Source organism: Dendrobates tinctorius, unplaced genomic scaffold (assembly GCF_039654945.1).
Source record: "Dendrobates tinctorius isolate UK_male_01 unplaced genomic scaffold, ASM3965494v1 ptg000011l, whole genome shotgun sequence".
NCBI lineage: Eukaryota > Metazoa > Chordata > Amphibia > Anura > Dendrobatidae > Dendrobates > Dendrobates tinctorius.
The window spans coordinates 114,789,414-114,813,422 of record NW_027361679.1 but is presented as its reverse complement, the minus strand read 5'-3'; the positions used below and the strand labels follow the sequence as shown (position 1 = coordinate 114,813,422).

Genomic DNA, 24,009 nt, shown 5'->3' with positions numbered 1-24,009 from the left:
GGGTATGATGGGGGAGGACAGGGAGCAGAGCAATATTTACCGGTTCCCATTCCATCGTTGTCTCCCGGGTGCTCTGGCTGTAACATTCAGCAGAGGGCACGATGAAGTAGTCAGTGCGCGCGCCCTCTGCTATTGTCACTGCACAGGACCAGGGAGACAGCGATGGAGCGGGAAACGGTAAATATAGCCAGTGCCGGGGGCCTGAGCCAGCGGTGACACCAGCACCTGGTCCACAGGGACGGAGAGGTGAGTATGTCTTTTTTTTATTTTTTTTTTTTATATAGCAGCAGCATATGGGGGTTATTTTATGTATAGAGCTTCTACTTGGGCCACCATTAACCCTTGTGCAGCATATGGGGAATATTTCTGTATGGAGCATCTACTTGGGCCACCATTAACCCTTGTGCAGCAATATATGGGGGGTATTTATGTATGGAGCATCTACTTGGGACACCATTAACCATTGTGCAGCAATATATGGGGGGTATTTATCCTTGAAGCATCTTGTTGAACCACCATTAACCCTTGTGCAGCATTTTATGGGGGTATTTATCTATGGAGCATCTTAACCCTTGTGCAGCACCACCCTCGTCTTATACATGAGTCAATAAGTTTCCCCAGGTTTTTGTGGCAAAATTAGGGGGAGGGGCTTATACGCGGGTCGGCTTATACACAAGTATATACGGTATATTTATTCTAATAAGTTTATTCATAATGGTACATTCTTTTTAAGGACTAAGACCATTTCTTTTTTTCTTATTTTAATGGCATCCTTTACGTCACAATGTAATGTACTGATGAGCAAAATGAAATAAATAAACTATTGAGGTGGAATAAGAAAAACCACAGCCACTGAGCTATTTTTGGGTTTTGTATTTAAGCCATTCACGGTGCAGTAAAAATTACCTGCTAACTATATTCCATGGATCAACAGGATTATGGTGATACCAAATGTACATACCATATATACTCGTGTATAAACCGACCCGAGTATAAGCCGACCCCCCTAACCTTGCCACAAAAAACTGGGAAAACTTATTGACTCATGGATAAGCCTAGGGTGGAAAATGTAGCAGCTACTGGTAAATTTCAAAAATAAAAATAGATACCAATAAAAATAAAATTAATTGAGACATCCGTAGGTTAAATCTTTTTGAATATCCATATTGAATCAGGAGCCACATATAATGCTCCATACAGTTCATGATGGGCCCCATAAGGTTCTCCATACAAAATACACCCCATATAATGCTGCACAAAAGGTTAATAATGCCCCCATAAGATGCCCCATAGAATAATATGCCCAATAAATAATAAAGGATATGGCCCCATAAGATGCTCCATAGATTATGCCCCCATAAGATGCTCCATAGATTATGCCCCATATGATGCTCCATAGATTATGCTCTCATATGCTGCTCCATAGATTATGCCCCCATATGCTGCCCCATAGAATATGCCCCCATAGACTCACTAACCACGTCACCGTGCCCTCTGCTGCCTAAACATCACTGACACAGGACACAGCGGTGAACAGTGATGGACCCCGGACAGGTGAATATCGCTATACTTACCCCCTCCTGGCGCGGTCTCTGCAGCCCCGCTTCTCCACGGTCTCCCTTCCTGCCTTCAGCGGTCACGTGATACTGCTCATTACACTCATGAATATGCACATATTCATGAGTTTAATGAGCGGTACCACGTGACCGCTGAAGGCAGGAAGGGAGACTGTGGAGAAGCGGGGGGGCTACAGAGACCACGCCAGGAGGGGGTAAGTATGATCTCTGACACCCCCGCTCCCCTTCCCCCGCCGACCCCCAGGTATATGACTAGTCTACAAGCCGAGAGGGGGACTTTCAGCCTATAAAAAATACACAAGTATATACGGTAGGGTTTTTTTTTTGTTTGTTTTTATTTAATGTTCCACTATTGTCTACCCTAACTGAATATTCCTTAACAGGATCCTTTAAAAGGGAATTTGTCACCAAGTTTCTTCTACCTCATCTGAGAGAAGCATGATATTGAGACCGAGACCCTGATTCCAGGGATGTGCAACTTATTTTACTGGGCTGCTTGCTGTAGTTTTGATAAAAGCCGGATTACTTACCGGTAATGCTCTTTTAATGAGTCCACGACAGCACCCACTTGGAGAGAGGGATCCGCCCATAGGAACAGGAAACCTACAGAGATAAAAGAGGGCGGTCTGCCTCTCCTCCTCAGTTGGATTTCAGAGTACCCGGAGGACCGCCAATTATTAGGCCATTATATTATTCTATATGCTCATTCTATTTCTATAACTAAGATGGTGTATATATATATATATATATATATATATATATATATATATATATATATATATATATATATATATATATGTTAACTTCTAGGGAGGGTTAGTGAACGGGTGCTGTCGTGGACTCATTAAAAGAGCATTACCGGTAAGTAATCCGGCTTTTTACTCTTCGCCACGACAGCACCCACTTGGAGAGACTTTCAGAGACCTTCACCTGGGAGGGACCACCGTGCCGAGGACTGCTCTACCAAAGGTTAGGTAGGATGAGCATGATAACTCCAGTCTATAGTGGTTATAAAAGGTAGAGGGCGTTGACCAAGTAGCAGCCTTACATATAGACTCGATTGCGACATCTCCCCTCTCTGCCCAAGAAGAAGCCATTGCTCTGGTGGAGTGTGCCTTGATACCTTCCGGGGGATCTTCATTGCTCGCCGAGTATGCCAGGCTGATCGCATCTCTGATCCATCGTGACAGGGTACCCCTTGTGACCTCAAATCCCTTCTTTTGGCCCTGGAAGGAAATAAATAGAGCCCTACTCTTCCTCCAGCTGCTAGATCTCTCGATGTATTGTAATACTGCTCTTCTAACATCTAGCGTATGAAATTTATCTTCCTCTGGAGTAGAAGGGTTACTAAAAAATGAGGGGAGGTGGATTTCTTGTGATCTATGGAACTTCCCTGCTACCTTTGGTAAGTATGAGGGGTCTGGTTTTAATATTAGCTGATCCTGGAATGTTAATAGGAAAGGGGGTTCTATCGATATTGCTTGTATGTCGCTAACCCTTCTGGCTGAGGTTAGTGCAACTAGCAGTACTGTTTTGAGAGATAGGTGTTTAAGGGATATTGAGTCTAATGGTTCAAACGGAGCACGTGTAAGGGCCTCCAGCACCAAATTCAAGTCCCAAGGAGGGACCCTAGGTATGTGTACCGGTTCGTTCCGCTCGCAGGCCGAGATAAATCTGGTAATCCATCTATTCCCTGCCACATTATAACTATAGAGGGCCCCTAGAGCCGACACCTGGACTTTTAGAGTGTTAACAGATAGTCCTAAATTTTTTCCCTTTTGTAGAAATTCTAGGATTGCTGTTATTGGAATTTCTCTGGAATCAGGGGCTGTGTGAAACTCTAGGAAATTTCTCCACACCCTGGTGTAAATTTTTGTTGTAGCCAATTTCCGACTTTGTAGGAGAGTGTTGACTAGCCCTTCCGAAAAACCTCTTGCCCTCAACATTTCCCTTTCAAGTTCCAAGCCATCAAGTGGAGATTGTCCACATGAGGATGGAAGAATGGCCCCTGCGAGAGTAGCCTGGGGGTTGAAGGAAGCACCCAAGGGTCGGTCACTGACATTTCCCGCAGGCATGAAAACCACGGTCTCCTGGGCCAGAATGGTGCTATTAAGATTATTCGTGCCTTCTCTCCCCTGATCTTCCTGATCACCTGCGGTAGTAGTATGATTGGGGGGAAGGCATATGCCAGTTTGAACCGCCATGGGGCCTGGAGGGCATCCAGGATTTCTGGGCTGTCTGTCACATTCAGAGAGGCGAATCTTCGCACTTGTTTGTTTTTCCTGGTGGCGAAGAGATCTATCTGGGGAAGGCCCCATAGTGACACGATGTTTGTAAATATTTGCCGGCTCAGGCACCACTCTCCTTGCCGCAGTGTGTGGCGGCTTAGAAAATCCGCTTCCGCATTGTCTTCTCCTCTTATGTGGAGGGCTGAGAGAGATAAAAAATGTTTTTCGGCTAAAGACAAGATCTTCCTTGCGGAAGACATTAATGCGACTGATCGAGTCCCGCCTTGCCTGTTCAGATATGCGACCACTGTGGTGTTGTCTGACAGGATTCTTACGTTCTCTCCTTGTAACTGTGGGAGAAAATGATATAATGCATGACCCACTGCTTTTAACTCTTTCAAGTTTGATGAATCGTGCTCTTCCCTTATATCCCATAAGCCTTGGGTGAAGGTGCTTCCCATGTGGGCTCCCCATCCTGTGGGGCTGGCGTCAGTAGTAATTATACGGGAGGGTGTTACTACCCATGGTACTCCTCCCGATAAGTTATTCTCGTCTAGCCACCATGTTAGGGAGGTTAGGACTATCTGAGATAAAGTGATTTTTTTACTTAAATTCCCCTGGTCCTGAATCTCCTCCAAGAGGATTTGATGCTGTAAATCTCTTGTATGGAATTGGGCCCACCGAACCACCGGGATGCAGGAAGTAAGGGACCCCAGGAGGGACATTGCATCCCTTAACGACATGTGTGGTTCGTTTATCGCTAATCTGACCTTCGTTTTAATTGTTGTAATCTTTACCTGTGGTAGCAGACATTTTTGGCTTATGGAGTCTAGCTGAAGACTCAGGAAGGACTGAACTGATTGTGGTTCGATTCTGGATTTCTTGAAATTTATTACCCAACCAAGAGCCTGTAGGGATAAGATTGCATCAGCCACTCGTTCATTACATTGTTTAGTTGAGTTACCTATTATCAAAAAATCATCCAAATAGGGTACTATCAGCGTGTCCTTTTGGCGTAAGAAAGCCATCACTTCCAGCATCACCTTTGTAAAGACTCTTGGAGCGATGGAAAGGCCGAATGGCATGGCTGTGAACTGAAGGTGTTTTATGGTGCCCTCGAGGAAGACCGCCACTCTGAGGTATTTCTGAAATCTGTAATGGATGGGAAGATGATAATAGGCATCTTTCAGATCCAGGCCTGCCATCATACAATTGGGAAAAAGGAGCTTAATTGCGGATCTAATAGACTCCATCTTAAATTTATGATTTGTTACAAAAGTATTCAGTTTCTTCAGGTTAATTATCGTCCTGAAGGAGCCATTGGGTTTAGGTATCAGAAAGAGAGGGGAGTAAAATCCTCTCCCTTCCTGTCCTTTTGGCACCTGGACCATGACTTTTTTGTCCAGAAGACTGAAAATTTCAGTCTCTAAGGCCCGCTGTTGGACTGGGGAGTTAAGGGATGTTACGATGACTGAGTTACGGGGCACATGATGGAACTCTAATTTTAGTCCTTCTCTAATAATGCCCAGGACCCAAGGGCTGGTCGTGATTTTCTCCCATTCCTGAAGGAAAAATTTTAGTCTCCCTCCTACTGGAGGGACTGGTTCTTTAGCTCCGATCTCTGCGGAAGGAGGATCCCCTAAACATAGCACCTTTTCCTTCTTTCGTGGCCCAGCGGTTCTGATTCTCTGCTGTTCTTCCCCTACCAAATGGTCGTCTCCTGAACGCTCTCCTATAAAATGGGAGAGAGGGGTTAGGGAACCTTTTTTCCTTTCTTTTGCTTTAGCAAGGATTTCGTCCAACGCTTTTCCAAACAAAAACTCACCCTCACAAGGTATGGCACAGAGCTTTGCCTTGGATTGGGTGTCACTTCTCCAGCTTTTAAGCCATAGGCTTCGTCTGGCGTTATTAAGCAAGCCTGCTGTTCTGGCTGCCATGCGTAGTGAATCGGCTGATGCGTCTGCTATGTATGCCGCTGCGCCACGAATCAGTGGTATGGCTGCTCGTAGCTTGTCTCTGGAGACTTTTTGTTCCACTTGTTGGTCTAGCTGATCAATCCAGACCAGCATAGAGCGAGCTGTGCACGTACTGGCTATTGCCGGCTTAAACGTGCCCGTGGCTGCCTCCCATGCTCTCTTTAGTGAGGCATCCGCTTTCCGGTCCAGTGGGTCTTTTAGAATCCCTGCGTCTTCTACTGGTAAGGCCGACTGCTTTGAGGCTGAGGCGACTGCCGCGTCGACCTTCGGGACCTTAGACCACGTTAACAATTCCTCGTCGCTAAAGGGATACCTTCTTTTTGAAGCCGAGGGAAGATAACCTCTCTGATCCTGCTTCTCCCATTCCTTTTTGACTAAGGCCTTTATTGCCGGTATAATGGGAAAAACCCTCTTCCTCCTATCTGTCAATCCCGCAAACATAATCTCTTGGGTCGTTTGCGGCTCCTTAGTGTCTGTGCAACCCATGGTGTTTCTTACAGATTTCACCAAGTTGTCCATGTTCTCTAACGGAAAACATGAACGACCCTCCATATCAGAGGAAGAGGATGATGTAGACGTATTGGAGCTGTCAGAGACTACTGCTTCGTCTTCATCTGTATCTAAGCTAACTGCCGTTGGTTTGTTAGCCTTAGTTTTCTTAGATATGCCGCAAGACTGGGTTAGGGCCTGTAGTTCCTCCCTTATTATAGCCCTAATATCTGTGGCTGATGTTGAAGCCTGTTTTGTATTTTTAGAAATGCATTTTTTGCACAGCCTCTTTGTATAAGAGTCCGGTAAAGGACGTGTACAGAGGGCACATTCCTTGTTTTTTGATTTTTCCTTCCTTTTAGCCTATGGTGGACATAGCAGAGGAGAGAGAGAGAGGGAGAGCGAGAGAGAGAGAGAGGTTCTTTAACAGCTTGATAGGCAGAGAGTCGTCCACTCACCCAGAGAAGCTGTAGGTACCGGTTCAGGAGGCTGAGAAGGGGTTCTTTTGGCATGACTTCTGTGGCTCCTATCCGAGGAGCCTCGCCGTTCCGCTGCCGCTGTATCACCTGCCTGGGGATGCGTGTCCTGTCTTGGGGAAGACATGTCTGCACGCTCTATCACTATCCCCCTCGGTTTTTTATGCCACCCTTCAGTACCTGGTACCTCCCCCTTCCAGGTGCGCCTGCTTCCGGTGCATTCATTTAGCCTGCGCCCGGCCTGGAAACACCGTCCGGCGCCGCAATATTAAATCATGTCCCTTTTTTTTTTTCCCGGAGGGGGCGGGGAGTGCTCCTCTGCTGGTATCGCGCGGCTGTGAAAGACCGCGCATGCGCTGTACGCTGAGGAACCTCCGGTAACCCGGAAGTTCCTCCTTACCTCTTCCCAGCGCTGTACCTGCGTCCTCGCTGTTTCAGAACGCCAGAGATAGCTTCTCTATCTCGGCTCCGCACTCCCACACGGACCGGGATGGCTGCCTCCAAGATCCCGGTGACGTGTATCCATATAAGAAAACCCCGGTCGGCTCCACCCGGTACCGGTGTTTCTTTTTGCGCTGCCACCGTCTCAGACGAGGGGGGAGCCGGATTCCAGCACTCCCCCGACGCTGCTTCTGGACCGGAACCCCTGCCGTTCGCACGGACACTGCACAGGCGGTTCCTTGGCCCAGGTATGTCTTCTGTAGAGATCCTGTGGTTCCGATAGGAACAGGAAACCAACTGAGGAGGAGAGGCGGACCTCCCTCTTATCTCTGTAGGTTTCCTGTTCCTATGGGCGGATCCCTCTCTCCAAGTGGGTGCTGTCGTGGCGAAGAGTAAAAAATCACTTATCTGATGCAGATCTACCAGTTCTCCTTAAAATGAGGAGTGTATAATCCCTACACCATTGATTGACAGCTTTCTGTGTGCACTGTGCATAGGCATAAAGCTGACAATCAGTGGTGGAGACTGTTATATAGAGCTCATGATTATGGAGAACTACCTGACAGTAGGATTACTAGTCATCTAGTGATAATTTCCTGCTGATAAATCAGTGCTTTTGTCAAAGCTACAACAAGCAGTCCAGTAATGGAATCAGGGTATCTGTCTCTACATTATGCAGCTTTCACATTAGGTGGCAAAAACTTGGGGACAGGTCCCGGTTACTGTGATTTCATGACAAACCTTTCTTTACTTTATTATATACTAGTAGAATACCTGCGGCTTCGCTCGGAAAATATGTTAAATTGTTGGTTTTGGTAGCTAAAGTAAAATTTTCAGTGTCACCCTGAAATTGACATTTTCAGAGTGCGACAGTAAAAAATTTTTCAACTTTAAATTTTTATTATTTTGGCATTTTACTAATTTGTCGAGTCACGCTGTTCACCTGTCTCAGCTCTTTGACACAATTTTGCTTTCTAAGCTTTTGGATGAACTTGCCCAATAGATGGTCTTTTTTTGGGCGGCATTTTAAAAAACAGCCCTTAGTATTATGACCCTTTAGTATTCACCTGACACTCATAAGAGATGTAATAGGATTAATAGTAAATACAGAGCAACCCTCACACAGTATTACTATGACCTGAAGGAGCTCACATCTCAGTAATGAAAACCGCCTCACAGGCAGACTTGTCTAATTGCCCATAGCAACCAATCAGAGCTCAGCTTTCACTTTACCTCAGTAACTTCAGTGGTGAAAGCTCCCTGTATAGTAAGCAATAATGACAATCTTACTAGGAGGCATTTTTCGCCTGACCAATGTTGCTGCTCAGTAATGTTCATCTGTGTGCATCCATCTGAGTGTGTCATGTGGTATTTATGGGGTGGTGTGGTATTTGTGGGGTGGTGTGCTTTGTCATGTATGGTGTTTGTGAAATGTTTGTGTGTGGTGGTGCGGCCCCTTTAGCAGCGACTCTTTGACAGGGACGGATTATAGTGACGGCGCCAGTCACAACTGTTATATGTATAGGGCCTAACTTTGGGGGCCCCAATCTCATGACGGGGGGACGCTAGTGAGATGTAACGTGTGGGTGGAGAGGGGGCTTGCCAAATTTCACCCAAATCGGGCGAGAACTGTGGATTTGTATAGAGCGGGCTACTACAGATTTTGAGTTTTGTATATACAGTACAGACCAAAAGTTTGGACACACCTTCTCGTTCAAAGAGTTTTCTTTATTTTCATGACTATGAAAATTGTAGATTCACTCTGAAGGCATCAAAACTATGAATTAACACATGTGGAATTATATAATTAACAAAAAAGTGTGAAACAACTGAAAATATGTCATATTCTAGGTTCTTCAAAGTAGCCACCTTTTGCTTTGATTACTGCTTTGCACTCTCTTGATGAGCCATTTTTTTGGCGGATCCGTTTTTTCCTCATAGTATTGCATTAGCGGAGGATTATGACTGATGGTCGTCCGTTGGATCAGTTTTTTGACGGATCCCTTTGAATTTTAGCATCCGTCGTCTGGAGTAGACGGACAAAGGAAAGTTTTTTCAGGGCTATTTTAAAATGCGCATGCCCGGAAGAGCTTTCCTTTTATGCATTTTAACCCTAAACGCCGTTCTGGCATCAGCGAAAAAATTTTCTCCTTCTCTCTCCCAGAGTTCTGTTCCTTTAAATTTGTTACACTGACGGATCCGTCCACAAAACGGATCCGGTGCATCCGTTTGTTACATAACGGAAACGGATCCGTTTTTTCACACTTTGGCGGATTTCAACTGACGTCAAACAACTGAAGTGTGAAACAGGCCTTAGTCTTGTGCGGCCTCCCCCCCGGTACAAGTAGGAGAGCCATTATATTGGTTTCCCTGGTTTGTAGTTTTCTTTATAGTTTTTATTGGTACTGGTTTACTTTTTCTTGTCAATTTCCAGCTGGTGATAGCCTGCTCATACTAATTTTTTCTTTATTTTTTCTATAATGGTGATTAATTTATTTCCCTATAATGTGAGGGGTCTTAATGGTCCACATAGACGTTTCTCTATTCAGAGAGACATAACGAAATCTATTGCGGATGTGGTGTGCCTGCAGGAGACTAAATTTAAGTTGAATAGTCACCCTACCTTTTCCCTGAAAAATTACCCGCATAGTTTTGAAGGCTGTGTGTTGAAGCCGGTTTTGAAGCCTCCGGCCCCACTAAGGGTATGTACACACGTTGCGGATTTTTCTGCAGAGAATCCACATTTCCTGGCAGAAAACGCATGCTGTTTTCCAGCGGGTATGAGGTGGATTCTAGTGCGGATGAGAGCGAGAAATGCAGATTCTAGTGCGGATGAGAGCGAGAAATGCAGATTCTAGTGCGGATGAGAGCGAGAAATGCAGATTCTAGTGCGGATGAGAGCGAGAAATGCAGATTCTAGTGCGGATGAGAGCGAGAAATGCAGATTCTAGTGCGGATGAGAGCGAGAAATGAAGATTCTAGTGCGGATGAGAGCGAGAAATGCTGATTCTAGTGCAAGAGAGAGAATTGCGGATTCAAGAGAGAGTTGCGGATTCAAGAGAGAGTTGCGGATTCAAGAGAGAGTTGCGGATTCAAGAGAGAGTTGCGGATTCAAGAGAGAGTTGCGGATTCAAGAGAGAGTTGCGGATTCAAGAGAGAAAGAAAGAAAGAGAAAGAAAGAAAGAGAGAGAAAGAGAGAAAGAAAGAAAGAGAGAAAGAAAGAGAAAGAAAGAAAAAGAAAGAGAGAGAGAAAGAGAGAAAGAAAAAGAAAAAAAAAGAAAGAGCGAGAGAAAAAGAAAAAGAAAGAAAAAGAAAGAGCGAGAGAAAAAGAAAAAGAAGGAAAGAAAGAAAGAAAGAAAGAAAGAAAGAAAGGATAGATATAAAATCTATGTCCCAGAATGGAAATCGCAGCGGATCCGCAAAGACAATTGACATGCTGTGGAAAATAAAGCGCAGCAAGTCTGCGCAGAATATTCCACAGCAGATTTGGTTTTCCATAGGTTTACATGGTACTGTAAACCGCATGGAAAACTGCTGCGGATCCGCAGGGCCAAATCCACTGGGCCAAATCCGCTGCGGATCTGCAGAAAAATCTGCAACGTGTGCACACACCCTAAGAAAGCAGGGGTTATGACTTTGATCAGGGATTCTTTGCCGTTTGAATTTTTGGAGGAGTTGACTGATACAACGCACTCCCCCCGCTGCCGCTGCTGGACCCACCGCCGACGCACCCTCCCGCGCCGGACCCGCCGCTGCCTTCCCGCCATGTACACACACGTACGTACACACACACACACACGTACTCGCATACACACATACGTTCTCACATATGTTATGAACTGGTCACCGAGGAGGACAGCAGGAATAGGCTATGCCACCAGGAAACTAGAAAGTTGGGAACTTAGCAGATTGCAGACCCCTAATCCTGTCCACACAACTAGCAGTAGCCGTGGGGCGTACCTATGATGCCCTAGACGTCTCGGCACAGCCGGAGAGTTAACTAAGCCTAAAGCAAGAAAGGTGAAATCTAAACTGTGCCGGAGTAGAACCCCAAAGGAATAGATAGCCCCCAAACATTGTCGGTGAGACCATGCTATTTTAGAATTTTGGATAACTAGAGGAGGAAGACTTGTGAAGACTCAGACGTCAAGGTTAGATTTCAGAAAGGCAGATTTTAAGGGACTCCGAAAGAGAATTGGAGGGATCCAATGGCTGGATATCCTTAAGGACAAAAATGTCCAGGAAGGATGGGAAATCTTGAAAAATGAAATTCTCAAAGCACAATTGTTAACAATTCCGAAAAGAGGCAAGAATAGGAAGCATTTAAGGAAACCAGGATGGATGAACACAGAAGTTAAGCACATGCTATAAAGGAAGAAAAATGTTTATAAAATGGAAAGAGGGAGGCATATGTAAAGAAGAATATAATGCTGTTTGTAGAACCTGCAGGGCACAAATCAGATTACTAAAGCTGACAATGAATTGAGGCTTGAAAGAGACGTCAAAAGCAATAATAAAGGATTTTAGGGATATGTCAAAAGTAAAAGAAAAGTCAAAGATGCTATAGGATTTTTACAGGATGAAAATGATGAAATGGTAAGACAGGATGTTGAGAAGGCCAAACTTTTAAATTCCTATTTTGCATCTGTTTTCTCTCAGAAAGGAAATGTAACAACTGTTCTTCACTGTCCAATTAAGGGAATAGAAGAATCCAGGATATCTATAAACAGAAAGATAGGTGAGGAATCACTTAGCTAACCTAAATGAATTCAAGTCTCCAGGTCCAGATGAATTACACCCCACAGTACTGAAGGAGATAGCAGAAGAAATTTTTGAACCACTCTCCATAATCTTTGAAAATTCTTGGAGAACAGGAGAAGTCCCAGAAGACTGGAGAAGAGCAAATGTTGTTCCTATCTTCAAAAAGGGGAAGAAGGTGGACCCAGGCAACTATAGGCCGGTGAGTCTGACTTCTATACCAGGAAAGATCTTTGAACAAATTATTAAACAACATGTATGTAAGTACCTAGATAAGAATGAAGTAATTAAACAGAGTCAGCATGGGTTTGTAACTAATAAGTCATGTCAGACTAACTTGATTTCCTTCTATGACAGAATCACTGATTGGGTGGATCAAGGAAATGCTGTAGATATAGTATATCTTGACTTCAGCAAAGCATTTGACAAAGTAACTCACACAATCCTTATTGAAAAAATGACTAAGTATGGAATGGACAAGGCAATTGTTAGGTGGATTCATAACTGGCTTAGTGATCGGACCCAAAGAGAGGTCGTAAATGGCTGCACATCCAGTTGGAAGAATGTCTCAAGTGGGGTACCACAGGGCTCTGTCCTGGGCCCTGTATTGTTCAACATCTTTATCAACGATTTAGATGAAGGAATTGAGGGTAAACTGATTAAATTTGCTGATGACACAAAGCTAGGAAGGATAGCTAATACTAGAGAAGAGGAGAGAGAGAGGATTCAAAAAGATATAAATAAACTTGAGCAGTGAGCTGCAACTAACAGAATGGTTTTTAACAGGGAAAAATGCAAAGTACTACATCTGGGCAATAAAAATGAAAAAAGCATATACAGAATGGGAGGAATAAGGCTAAGCAACAGCACATGTGAAAGACTTGGGTATACTAATAGATCACAGACTGAATATGAGTCAACAGTGTGATGCAGCAGCAAAAAAGGCAAATGCATTTCTAGGATGTATTAACAGAAGCATACAGTCAAGATCACGTGAAGTCATTATTGCCCTCTACTCCTCTATGGTCAGACCTCATCTGGAATACTGTGTTCAGTTTTGGGCGCCACATTTTTAAAAAAAAAAAAAGACATCAACAAACTGGAGCAAGTTAAGAAAAGAGCGACCAGAATGGTGACCGGTCTGCAAACCCTGTCTTATGAGGAAAGGTTGCAGGATTTGGGAATGTTTAGCTTACAAAAGAGAAGACTGAGAGGAGACTTAATAGCTGTCTACAAATATCTCAAGGGCTGTCCCATTGTAGAAGGATCATCTTTATTCTCATTTGCACAAGGAAAGACTAGAAGCAATGGGATGAAACTGAATGGGAGGAGACACAGATTAGATATTAGAATAAACTTTTTGACAGAGTGATCAATGAGTGGAACAGGCTGCCATGAGAGGTGGCGAGTTCTCCTTCAATAGAAGTCTTCAAACAGAGGCTGGACAGACATCTGTCTGGGATGATTTAACAAATCCTGCTTTGAGAAGGGGGTTGGACCAGATGGCCCAGGAGGTCCCTTCCAACTCTACGATTCTATGTCATATGGCGCGGGGTCCAGCACTGCTCCAGCAGGGAGCACGCTGAACCCTCACAGCAAAGCAGAAAGAGGCAAAACCAGATCAGATGCAAAGGATTAGCAAATGAACAACTTAACTGAAAAATGCAGGATCAGGCAGGAGACAGCAGACCTCAGAATGCACAGGAAGAAAACTAATCACCAGCAGCCACTGAAGGAAGCCTGCTCACTTAAATACTCGAGTCAGTAACCCCCGATTTCCAATCATCGTCGTCAGGTGGCAGCCTTCGGCCAGATCCACTACCCACAGTAACCACCAGAGAGATCCCCGACTCAGAAGTCAAATCGAGATAGCTCACAACACACATACACACACGTACTCACATACACACGCGTACTCACATACACACACATGTACTCACATACACACACACGTACTCACAGATGTTATGAACTGGTCACCATCAGCCACCGAAGGAAGCCTGCTCACTTAAATACTCCAGTCAGAAACCCCTGATTTCCAATCATCGTCGTCAGGTGGCTGACTTCGGCCAGATCCACTACCCACAGTAACCACCAGAGAGAGCCCCGACTCAGAAGTCAAATCGAGATAGCTCACAACACACACGTACTCATACACACACACACACACGAACGTACACATCTCCAGCACAGGCCGCAAACCACCCTCTTTCCTGCCGGCTGTGACTGCACGGAGATAGGTGGGCAGGCAGCTGAGGGACACAGACACATTTACACACACACACGTACGTACGTACGTACGTACACACACACACACACACACACTTCCCTCCCGATGCGATAGCATTGGGCACACCTCTAGTAATTATTATAAGTCATTTAGTGACATTCTAGTACTCCACTTGGTTCGACTTTTTAATGGAGACCTCTATGGTTGCCAGTGCCGGATTGCTATGAGCGCCACCTAGTGGTTGGTGCTCATAGCAAGTCAGGAATTCAGCCACATAGAGGCGGATCTGATCATCGCCTCTATTTAGCTGGGCCAATCGGGCTATGGTAGCTTTTAGTCTCCCATGGTGGCTACTGAAGCATGCCAAAAGTAAAAAATAAAAAAAAATCTAAAGTTCAAATCGCCCCCTTTCACCCCATTCAAAATAAAAACAAACAAAAAAAAAACCAAATATACACATATTTGGTATCACCGTGTTGAGAATCGCCCGATCTGTCAAAAAAAGGATTAACCTCATCGCTAAATGGCGTAGCGAGAAAAAAATAAAAACGCCAGAATTACGTTTATTTGGTCGACGCAACATTGCATTAAAATGCAATAATGGGTGATCAAAAGATCGTATCTGCACCAAAATGGTATCATTAAAAACGTCAGATCTGCATGCAAAAAATAAGCCCACACCCAAACCGACATCATGAAAAATGGAGACGTGTTTGGTGTCTATGAACTCGTAATGACCTGGAGAATCATAATCGCAGGACAGTTTTATCATTTAGTGAACCTAGCAAAAAAGCCAAACAAAAACAAGTGTGGGACTGCACTTTTTTTTGCAATTTCACCACACCTGGAATTTTTTTTCCCATTTTCTAGTACAAGACATGGAAAAAATAAAAAAAAGGTGTCGTTCAAAAGTACAACTAGTCCCGCAAAGAACAAGCCCTCACATGGCCATAAGGGGGAGCAAAAAAGCTCCGGGTGTTAACTGTTCTTCATATGACATACTTTGTAGTCTGCTTACCATCCTGGTAGCTTTTCTCTGAACTTGCTCCAGTTTTTCAATGTCTTTTTTTAAAATGTGGTGCCCAAAACTAGACGCAGTGTTCCTGATAAGGCCTGACCGAAAAGGAGTAGAGGGGGGATATTACTTCACATGATCTAGACTATGCATCCCTTAACACATCCTAGAACTGTGTCTGCCTTTTTTGCTGCTGCATCACACTGCTGACTCATGTGCAGTCTGTGATCTATTAGTATACCCAAGTCTTTCACACATGCTGTTGCTTAGTTCTAGTCCTCCCATTCTGTAGATGTAATTTTCCCTTTTCTTGCATCTCTCCTTGTTACACACCATTCTATTTGCCCCTGCACATTCTTCATGTTTATCTAGATCCTCCTGAATCCATGCTGTCTTCTCTAGTGTTAGCTATCCCTCCTAGCTTTTAATCGTCTGCAAATTTGATCAGTTTACCTTCAGTTTCCTTATCAAGATTATTTCTAAAAATGTTGATCAACTAAGTGATAAACTTGCTACCTGTAGTATAGACCATTCACCAAGAGAAAACATTTGGAACATTATGAAAAGGAAAAGCCCAAAGACCCAGGACTGTTGAGCAGCTAGAATCCTACATCATTTAAGAATGGGACCACATGACTCTCCCGAAATGCCAGCCATTATTCTCCTCACTTGCCAAATCCTTACAAACTGTTGTAAAAAGTAGAGGTGATGCTACACATTGTTAGACCCGGCCGTGTCCCAATATTTTTTTTTCTTTTTTTTTTTTAAATATGTTACTGCCATCAATTTCTAACTTACCGTATACACTCTTGTGTAAGTCGAGATTTTCAGCCCCTGGCTGGGGAGGGGGAGCAGGGGTGTCAGATCATACTTACCACCTCCTTGCGAGTCTCTGCAGCCCCCTGCTTGTCCCACGGTCTCAGGCTCCTTCCTTCAGCGGTCACGTGGTACCGCTCATTAAAGACATGAATATGTGCATATTCATGCCTTTAATGAGCGGTACCACGTGACCGCTGAAGGAAGGAAGGGAGACCGTGGGAGAAGCGGGGCTGCAGAGACAGCACCAGGAGGGGGTAAGAGAATGCGATATTCACCTGTCCACGGTCTAACGCTGCTCGCCGCTGTCTGATGCGTCCTCTGTCAGTGACATTCAGGCAGCAGAGGGCACAGTGACGTGGTTAGTGCGCGCCGCGCCCTCTGCTGCCTGAACGTCACTGACAGAGGACGCAGCAGACAGCGGCGAGCAGAGATGGACCAGGGACAGGTGAATATCTCACTGCTGGGTCCTGAGCCAGCGGTGACACTGGCACCTGGCCCCCAGCGATGGAGAGGTGAATAGGTCATTTTTCTTTTTTTATTTTATTTGCAACAGCGGCAGCATATGGGGGCATAAACTACGGACAATCTTATGGGGGCATAATTTGGGGGCATAATCTATGGGGCAGCATATGAGGGCATAATCTATGGAGCATCTTTTGGGGCCATAACCTTTATGGAGCAGCATATGGGGCATATTATTCTATGAAGCATCTTATGGGGCCATCAACCTTTATGGAGCAGCATATGGGGCATATTATTCTATGGAGCATCTTATGGGGCCATTATTAACCTTTGTGAGGCATTATATGGGGCATCTTATGGGGCCATTAATATCCTTTGTACAGCAATAGATGGGGCATATTTTGTATGGAGCATCTTATGGGGCCCATCATGAACTGTATGGAGCATTATATGGGGGCTCCTGATTCAATATGGATATTCAAAAACATTTAACCTACTGATGCCTCAATTCATTTTACTTTTATTGCCAACTTTTTTTTTATTTTTGAAATTTACCAGTAGCTGCTGCATTTTCCACCCTAGGCTTATACGTGAGTCAATAAATTTTCCCAGCTTTTTGTGGCAAAATTAGGGGGGGGGGTTTGGCTTATACTTGGGTCAGCTTATACACAAGTATATACGGTAGTTAAATTTTTTACAATGAAATGGAAAGGTATCTAGATTTCAACTTCTGATTATTTTTCTTTATGTTCTGTGGTGAATAAAACATGGCTATAAGATTTATAAATCATAGAATCGTAGAGTTGGAAGGGACCTCCTGGGCCATCTGGTCCAACCCCCTGCTCAAAGCAGGATTCACTAAATCATCCCATTCTTGTTATAAATCATTGCATTCTTGTTTTCGTCACATTTTAGAGTCCCAAAATTCATAGAATTGGGGTGGTAAAATAAAAACATTATTTTGCTTTCCCCTCCAAGAGATGTTGCTAGTACTCTCCTACCTTCTCCCCTTTCTCCTTAGAAACCTGTCGTTTATCGTTGACGTCACATTTGTTGCCAAGAATCATTTTTTCAACGTCAGCCGATGCATGCTGTAAGATAATACATTACCCATTACATTGTATTCAATACCATTCCGGGAATGTATCGTTTTAGTATCCTTTTAAAGGGAAGGTGCCATCCAAAAATTTTTACTTCAGCAATTGAAAAAATTTGAAGAATTAATGTTTACATTTTCTTAAAAAATATTATCATTTGTTTTTAATTTTGTAAAATCTGAAAAATAATTTTAAAAAGTTTGGCATTTCCACTTGTTAATAACACTAGGGGGAGCAGCTACTGAAATTTGGCACAAAAACCTAGTGTACAACTAGCTCACATAACTGCCCTGCAGTAATTATGGGCGGAATCTGCTGACATAGGTGTGATGTCACTCCTCTCCTCCCCTTCTGGGTGTTTGCTAAGGGAAAAGAGAGGATGACATCTAGGAACACAGTGAGCAGCCATTTTGATGGGGCCTGCAAAGTTACTGACTGTCTTTGCATGCAAAGTCTAGATCTGAACAGGTCATCAATCAGCAGAAATGTTTCCTGGATTTCTGTGTAGCAGACAAGAAGACGGTCCATCCATGTGTATAAAACACAGCGCTCTATGCACAATCCCTGGCACCGAACAGGGTGCCCCCCCATAGACCAGCACACTGCTCTCCTGAAATACGCTGTGCTGCTGTCACCCTGCTCCTTCCACCATATATCAGGCCCCTGTCGCCTCGCTTTCACTCATCGCCAGGACAGGATCTGAGGTGAGGAATGGGGTCTTCGGTCACCGAGGATGGCAGGCAGCAAGGATTCTGGGAGCAGGGTGACAGCAGCACAGAGTATTTCAGGAGAGCAGTGTACTGGTCTATGGGGGGCACAGAGGGAGATATATGGTGGAGGAGCAGGGAGACAGCAGCACAGAGTATTTCAGGAGAGCAGTATCACACAGGATAGGATTAGATACACGGCTCAGCAGTCAGTATCACACAGGATAGGATGATACACAGCTTAGCATCACATGGGATAGGATTAGATACGTGGCTCAGCAGTCAGTACCACACAGGATAGGATTAGAAATACACGGCTCAGCAGTCACTATCACATGGGATAGGATTAGATACATGGCTCAGCAGTCAGTATCACACAGGATAGGATTAGATACACGGCTCAGCAGTCAGTATCACACAGGACAGGATTAGATACACGGCTCAGAGGACAGCATCACACAGGACAGGATTAGATACACGGCTCAGCAGACAGCATCACACATGAGAGGATTAGATGTCCAGCAGATTGCCAAGTGTTTTGAAACAGCAGGGAGCAGCTTCCTCCTATGTTTTGCAAGAGCAGGGGCAGCAGCTGGTCGGGTGTTTTGGAGAGAGCAGCTCGGTCTCCAGGAGCTCGTCCTGTGTCCCTCTCCTGCAGCTGGTATGTGCAGAGTGAACATCCAAGCTCTGTTATGCTGGAACAGTACAGCATCCAGGTCTTGCAATAGAGTGTAAATGGAGCTAAAAGGAAAGCACTGGGCTCTAATAAGATGGCGCATGGCCACACCTACAGCTGTGAATTGAGCTGCCCACAGAGGCGTGCCCAGTTCACTCCTGATGCAGCTGCAATGAAAGAGATAGGGTCGGGAGCCGACTGTTATGTCTTATGCCCAGGGACTGCCGTAAATGAGCATGGAAAGTGTCGATCAGCAGCCAGAAAGGTAAGATGGCAGCCCCCAGTGGCTGCATTAATACAGTAAAAAAACAAACAAAACCATACACACCACTGAGTCAAGCTTAGGAGACAATATCCGTTTATACTATTTTCCTTTTTACATTAATGAAAAAACACGGCACCTTCCCTTTAATAATTTGCTGATCTCTGCATCAACTAGTAACTTAATTTCCAATAATATTAGTGAAAGATCATATGTTTTGATTCTCTCTCTCCTGTTACCAAGCAATGAAATACATACCTCTTCAATATTTCGTATCCAGTTCTTTATGTTGTCAAAAGACTTTTCATTGGTGATATCAAATACCAACATAATACCCTTAAGTAAAAGGAAAAATAAAATGGTTATACTGAATATAGACATTTAACATTTCAGTTCTGCGAGTATTGTATATGGCGAGAAGCTCACAGAATTTTTCTTAGGCTGCTTTCAGATCATTCTGGTAAAAGAAAGATCAAACACTGCACAAGGGAGAACATAATATCTCCATAAGAAAGATTACAGGACCTTTTGCCTTTTGCTAGTTGATGATCCTTCTGATTTGAAAACACTTCTAGAAAAAAGGGAAGATCTTCTTAATAGTATGTGTGTGACCTCTGCCAGCTGATAAGGGTGTATTCAAATCACATTCTGTCCCACATTCAGTGGTCCCGTTGGGGCGTGCTACCGAACCTCCCGCAAATCGGGATTTGGGCGTATGCGCCAACAGTGAACGTGTGCTCATTCGTGCATAATTTTCGGGTGTATACGCCTACTGGAGGCAAACACTCAGATGAAGTAGACTGCGCCCGCCCACCTACAGTAGGTATATACGCCCAAAAATTATGCATGAAAAACCACACGTTCTGTCTGCCTGCACCATTATATAGTCCAGTCTATGACCCCAACGGCACAGCTGTGGAGCAGTGTGGAGGGAAGGGTTACAGCATAGGTGACAATGCTATGAGGAGGAGAGCAGATAGAAGAATTTGTAACGTGACACAGCTAAGCTCAGCTGCACCCCCCCACACATACGGATTCATGCAGGAGGTCAGAGCTGTATCACTATCACACATACAGAGGATTTTGCTCCAAGCTATGGTATCACTAAAAGGGTGTGTTCTTTCCTTTCAATGTTGCTGCCTGCTTATGATTACTCAGCATCTCAAAGGGAGAAGTACCCCCCCCCCCCCCAAGACTGCCTGATAAACACTTGGACTTAGCTAAAATTAACTCATTAGAGGCCAAATACTTTCATTTCTAATAACTCAGCAACTGTGAGGCATAGAAAAAGTAAAAAAATAAGTAAATCAATAAAAAAATAAACAAAAAAACCCCCACAATTTATTCTGCTCTGCAGCCATTATTACACTGTATGCCCAGTTGAACGTGATACATTTGTTGAAAAGCCCTCTTTAAATGTTATTTGATTCTCTTTAGCGATTTAAAAAGTTATAGCATGGGTTTGGGATGGTAGTGTTGGGAAGAGTGGAGGTAATAAAATGTGTGTAACTTGCAAGAAAAAAAATGTAATGATATTTTTACAGAAAACTATATTTTATATTTCAATATCTAAGAATGGGCAGTGATTTGCACTATTGGTTTGCAGCGCTGGGGTCCTGGGTTCAAATCCCACCAAGGATATAGCTTGTATTTTCTCCCTAGATTTCCTCCCACACTCCAAAGACATATGGATAGGCAATTTAGATAGTGAGCCCCCAACGTGCTCACTATCTAAATGATAATGTCTGTTATGTCTGTAAATTCCTGTGGAATATGATGACTCTAAATAAGCGAAACATAATATATATGTAAAAAATAATTAAAAGAAAAAAAAGTACACCTCCAGTCCAGAATCAAACCATAATGAGGGGGGAGAAAAACAGCTGCAACCCTCTCCCTGACTTCTATTTACAGTCTTACTTTAGGCAGCTGAAATATTATAAAGTCACTTTTCTCTCAATGTAAAGAATAAAGCGTCATACATCAACATGTGCGCTTAGCAGGTCAAACAAATGCGGTGATTTGGGTAAATTTCAGTAAAAATTTGTTTATGGATCAATTTACGTTCTCATGAGTAAACCTGTCTGATAAAAAGGGACATTTCATTTTACAATGGTTTTCATGACTCACCATTGCGCCTCTGTAATAGGCAGTGGTTATAGTTCGGAATCTTTCTTGTCCAGCTGTGTCCCTAAGAGTGAATGGAAAAAATAAAAAAAGAGTAATGTGGACATGCATATAGTGCAAAACATCAGTATTAAAATGGTTATGGGATACCCCAGTCTTGTTTCTAAAAATTGTAGACATGACAATGTACCCTATATGTCAAGGTTGCCCCATGAGAAAAACTCTTCACAAACCAATGATCTGTTGTAAACTGTGGGGAACCATGGCTGTAAGGCTATGTGCACACTTTGTGTCGGGTTTTTTTTCCCTCGAGCACAATTGGGCCAAAAATGCTATGGAATCCCTATGCCAGCTAATTCCATGAGAATCCTGAAGTGTTGTGCACACGATCAGTAATTTTCCTTTGAGTATTTGCAGTGCATTTTTTTTCTGCAGCAAGTCAATTCTTTGTGTGGATGTTCAGCATTTTTCACCCATTGACTTTAACCGAGTCAGTCAAATCCGCAGCAAAAACGCAGATATAAAAAGGTTTGCGGATTTGCTGAGTTATTGTTGACATTTTTACGGACTTCCTATGGTGTCTCCCATGCTGTCATCTGTGTGACAGCGTGGGAAACACTGGCGCGGCGGTTCTGATCAGCAGTAATATTACCGCCGGTAGATCGGTACCGCTGTCAAAGCGCTGCTGTGACCAGCGGTAAAAAGCTTACCGCAGGTCACCGGCTGATGAGACACTACTACTCCCATCAGGCTACGTCTGCTGTCACCGATAACAGTGATAGCAGGCGCTGCTGATGGGAGAAGTAGTCTAGTCAGCCAGCGCATTTCCTCAAACTTAAAAAAAATAAATAAATCAAACATGTAAAATAAATACATACTCAAAAATAAAAAACATAATACTCACCTAAAACTAAATCCCCGATTCCCTTGTCCCCTGTAAACAATCAAAGATAATAACCATATACTCTCCTGTCCGCCGTAGTCCACGTAATCCAGAGTGTCCCACGGCGATCTCGCTTGTAGGACAGTCACATCAGGAGATGTGACTGCTCTAACCGGCCGCTGGCGATACACTGATGGGAGAGTCATTGCTCCCGCAGTGTATAGCTTTGAACTGCCATGACAGAGGTCACACGAGTTCATCGGCTGATGAGCCCCGGTGATCTCACTTAGGGTACCACCGCTGTGTGAGAACTTTCTCATGCAATGGTGCTGCCGTGAGATGACAGGGGCTCATCAGCTGGTGAACTATCATCGCTGCTCAGCGCTATACACTGCGGGAGTGATTACACGCTCCTGTCAGTGTGTAGACGGCTGTCCTTGATAGCAGTCACATCAGGATCATTGATACATTATTGATTATTCTGTGTGGACAGGTGAGGAATATTGTTTGTTATTTAAATTCATTTACAGGAGATGTTAGCTTCAGTGTATTGGGAGATGATGTGAGTATCGGTTTAATTTAGATTCAATAAAGGAATCTTATTATTTCAAACAAAGGACTTTATTCTTTGCGTGTGTTTTTTGTAATCTCACTATTGGGGTTAGTAGTGGGGGCATCTTATAGACGCCTCTCCATTACCAACCTCTGGGCTTGATGTCACCAGACAATACAAAGATGACATCAACCCCCCTAACTATCACCCCACTTGCCACTGCACCACTGCACTGCACATATTACCTTCTATGATCTCCCAATGTGCATTATGAAGTTGTGGATCTCCATTTTGGCTGTTGTGTCAAAGATGATTACTATAGTTGTCATTCCCAATGCAAGGCAAAACTCAAAGGCGGCTACTAGACCAGGCTAGCCACTGGCCAATGTCACAAACCAAATAGTACAAGGGCTATACAGACATACCAAAGACATCAAGACAAACAGTATATTCTTTCAACTCAGCCTTATAGCTCTGGGTTAACAGATTTCCAAGCCCAGGACCCCCATACATTCAGCTTGTGCAAGTGTCCCCAATAGGGTCAGAGAAATAAGATGCTATGTAGTGGTAATTAAAAAAAAAATGTTTGGGCTTTGTGTCACCACTTTCTAAGACCTGTAACATTTTCATTTTTACATCGGTGGAGCTGCAAAGGTTGCTTATTTTGTGTGGCAAGCGGGTGTTTTTATTGACACCATTTTGGTATAGATACAACATTTTGATTGCTTCTTCTTGGATTTTCTTGCAGCATTGCCGAGACCAAAACAAAAAAAAACCATGGTTTTGATATTTTAACTTTTCTGTTCATAGAGTTTACCGATCAGGCTAATTAAATTTTTAGGTTTTAAAAGAGCGGACTTTTACGAAGCAGTGACATAGTACTCATTACAATCTCTAAATGGGAAAAAGAGGGGTGATTACGGTAGATTTAAGATTTTTTTCCTGTATTTATTAGTTCCTTTAGGGGATTTGAAAAAGGTTTCACCTATACTAATGCAGCAATACTTTGTAAAATAAAAATGATTAAAAAAAACAATCACACTCTCCTTTGAACCCATGCCATGACAGTGGCATTTAATATGTCAACATCTTCACTCCACCCACAGCTGTTATAGAAAGATCCTGGCTGCATGTCACAACCATTAACTGCCAGATAAAGGGCGGGCTCATCCTCTTATACCCCTTTATACACATAAGGGCCTGTCACACTAAGCGATATCGCTAGCAATATCG

The 24,009-nt window shown here is 43.8% G+C and overlaps 1 protein-coding gene across 1 annotated transcript in view; it reads right to left on the bottom strand.

The window, feature by feature from the left end:
* The window catches only part of RAB8A (RAB8A, member RAS oncogene family), a 102,997-nt gene that overhangs the window by 21,983 nt on the left and 57,005 nt on the right, over positions 1-24,009 (bottom strand). Inside the window, exons 3-5 of the mRNA XM_073546402.1 lie at positions 21,344-21,404; positions 19,472-19,549; positions 17,473-17,562 (exon numbers count right to left, since the gene is read on the bottom strand). Of these exons, the coding sequence (XP_073402503.1) occupies positions 17,473-17,562; positions 19,472-19,549; positions 21,344-21,404 (229 nt within the window). The remainder of the gene's footprint in view (positions 1-17,472; positions 17,563-19,471; positions 19,550-21,343; positions 21,405-24,009) is intronic.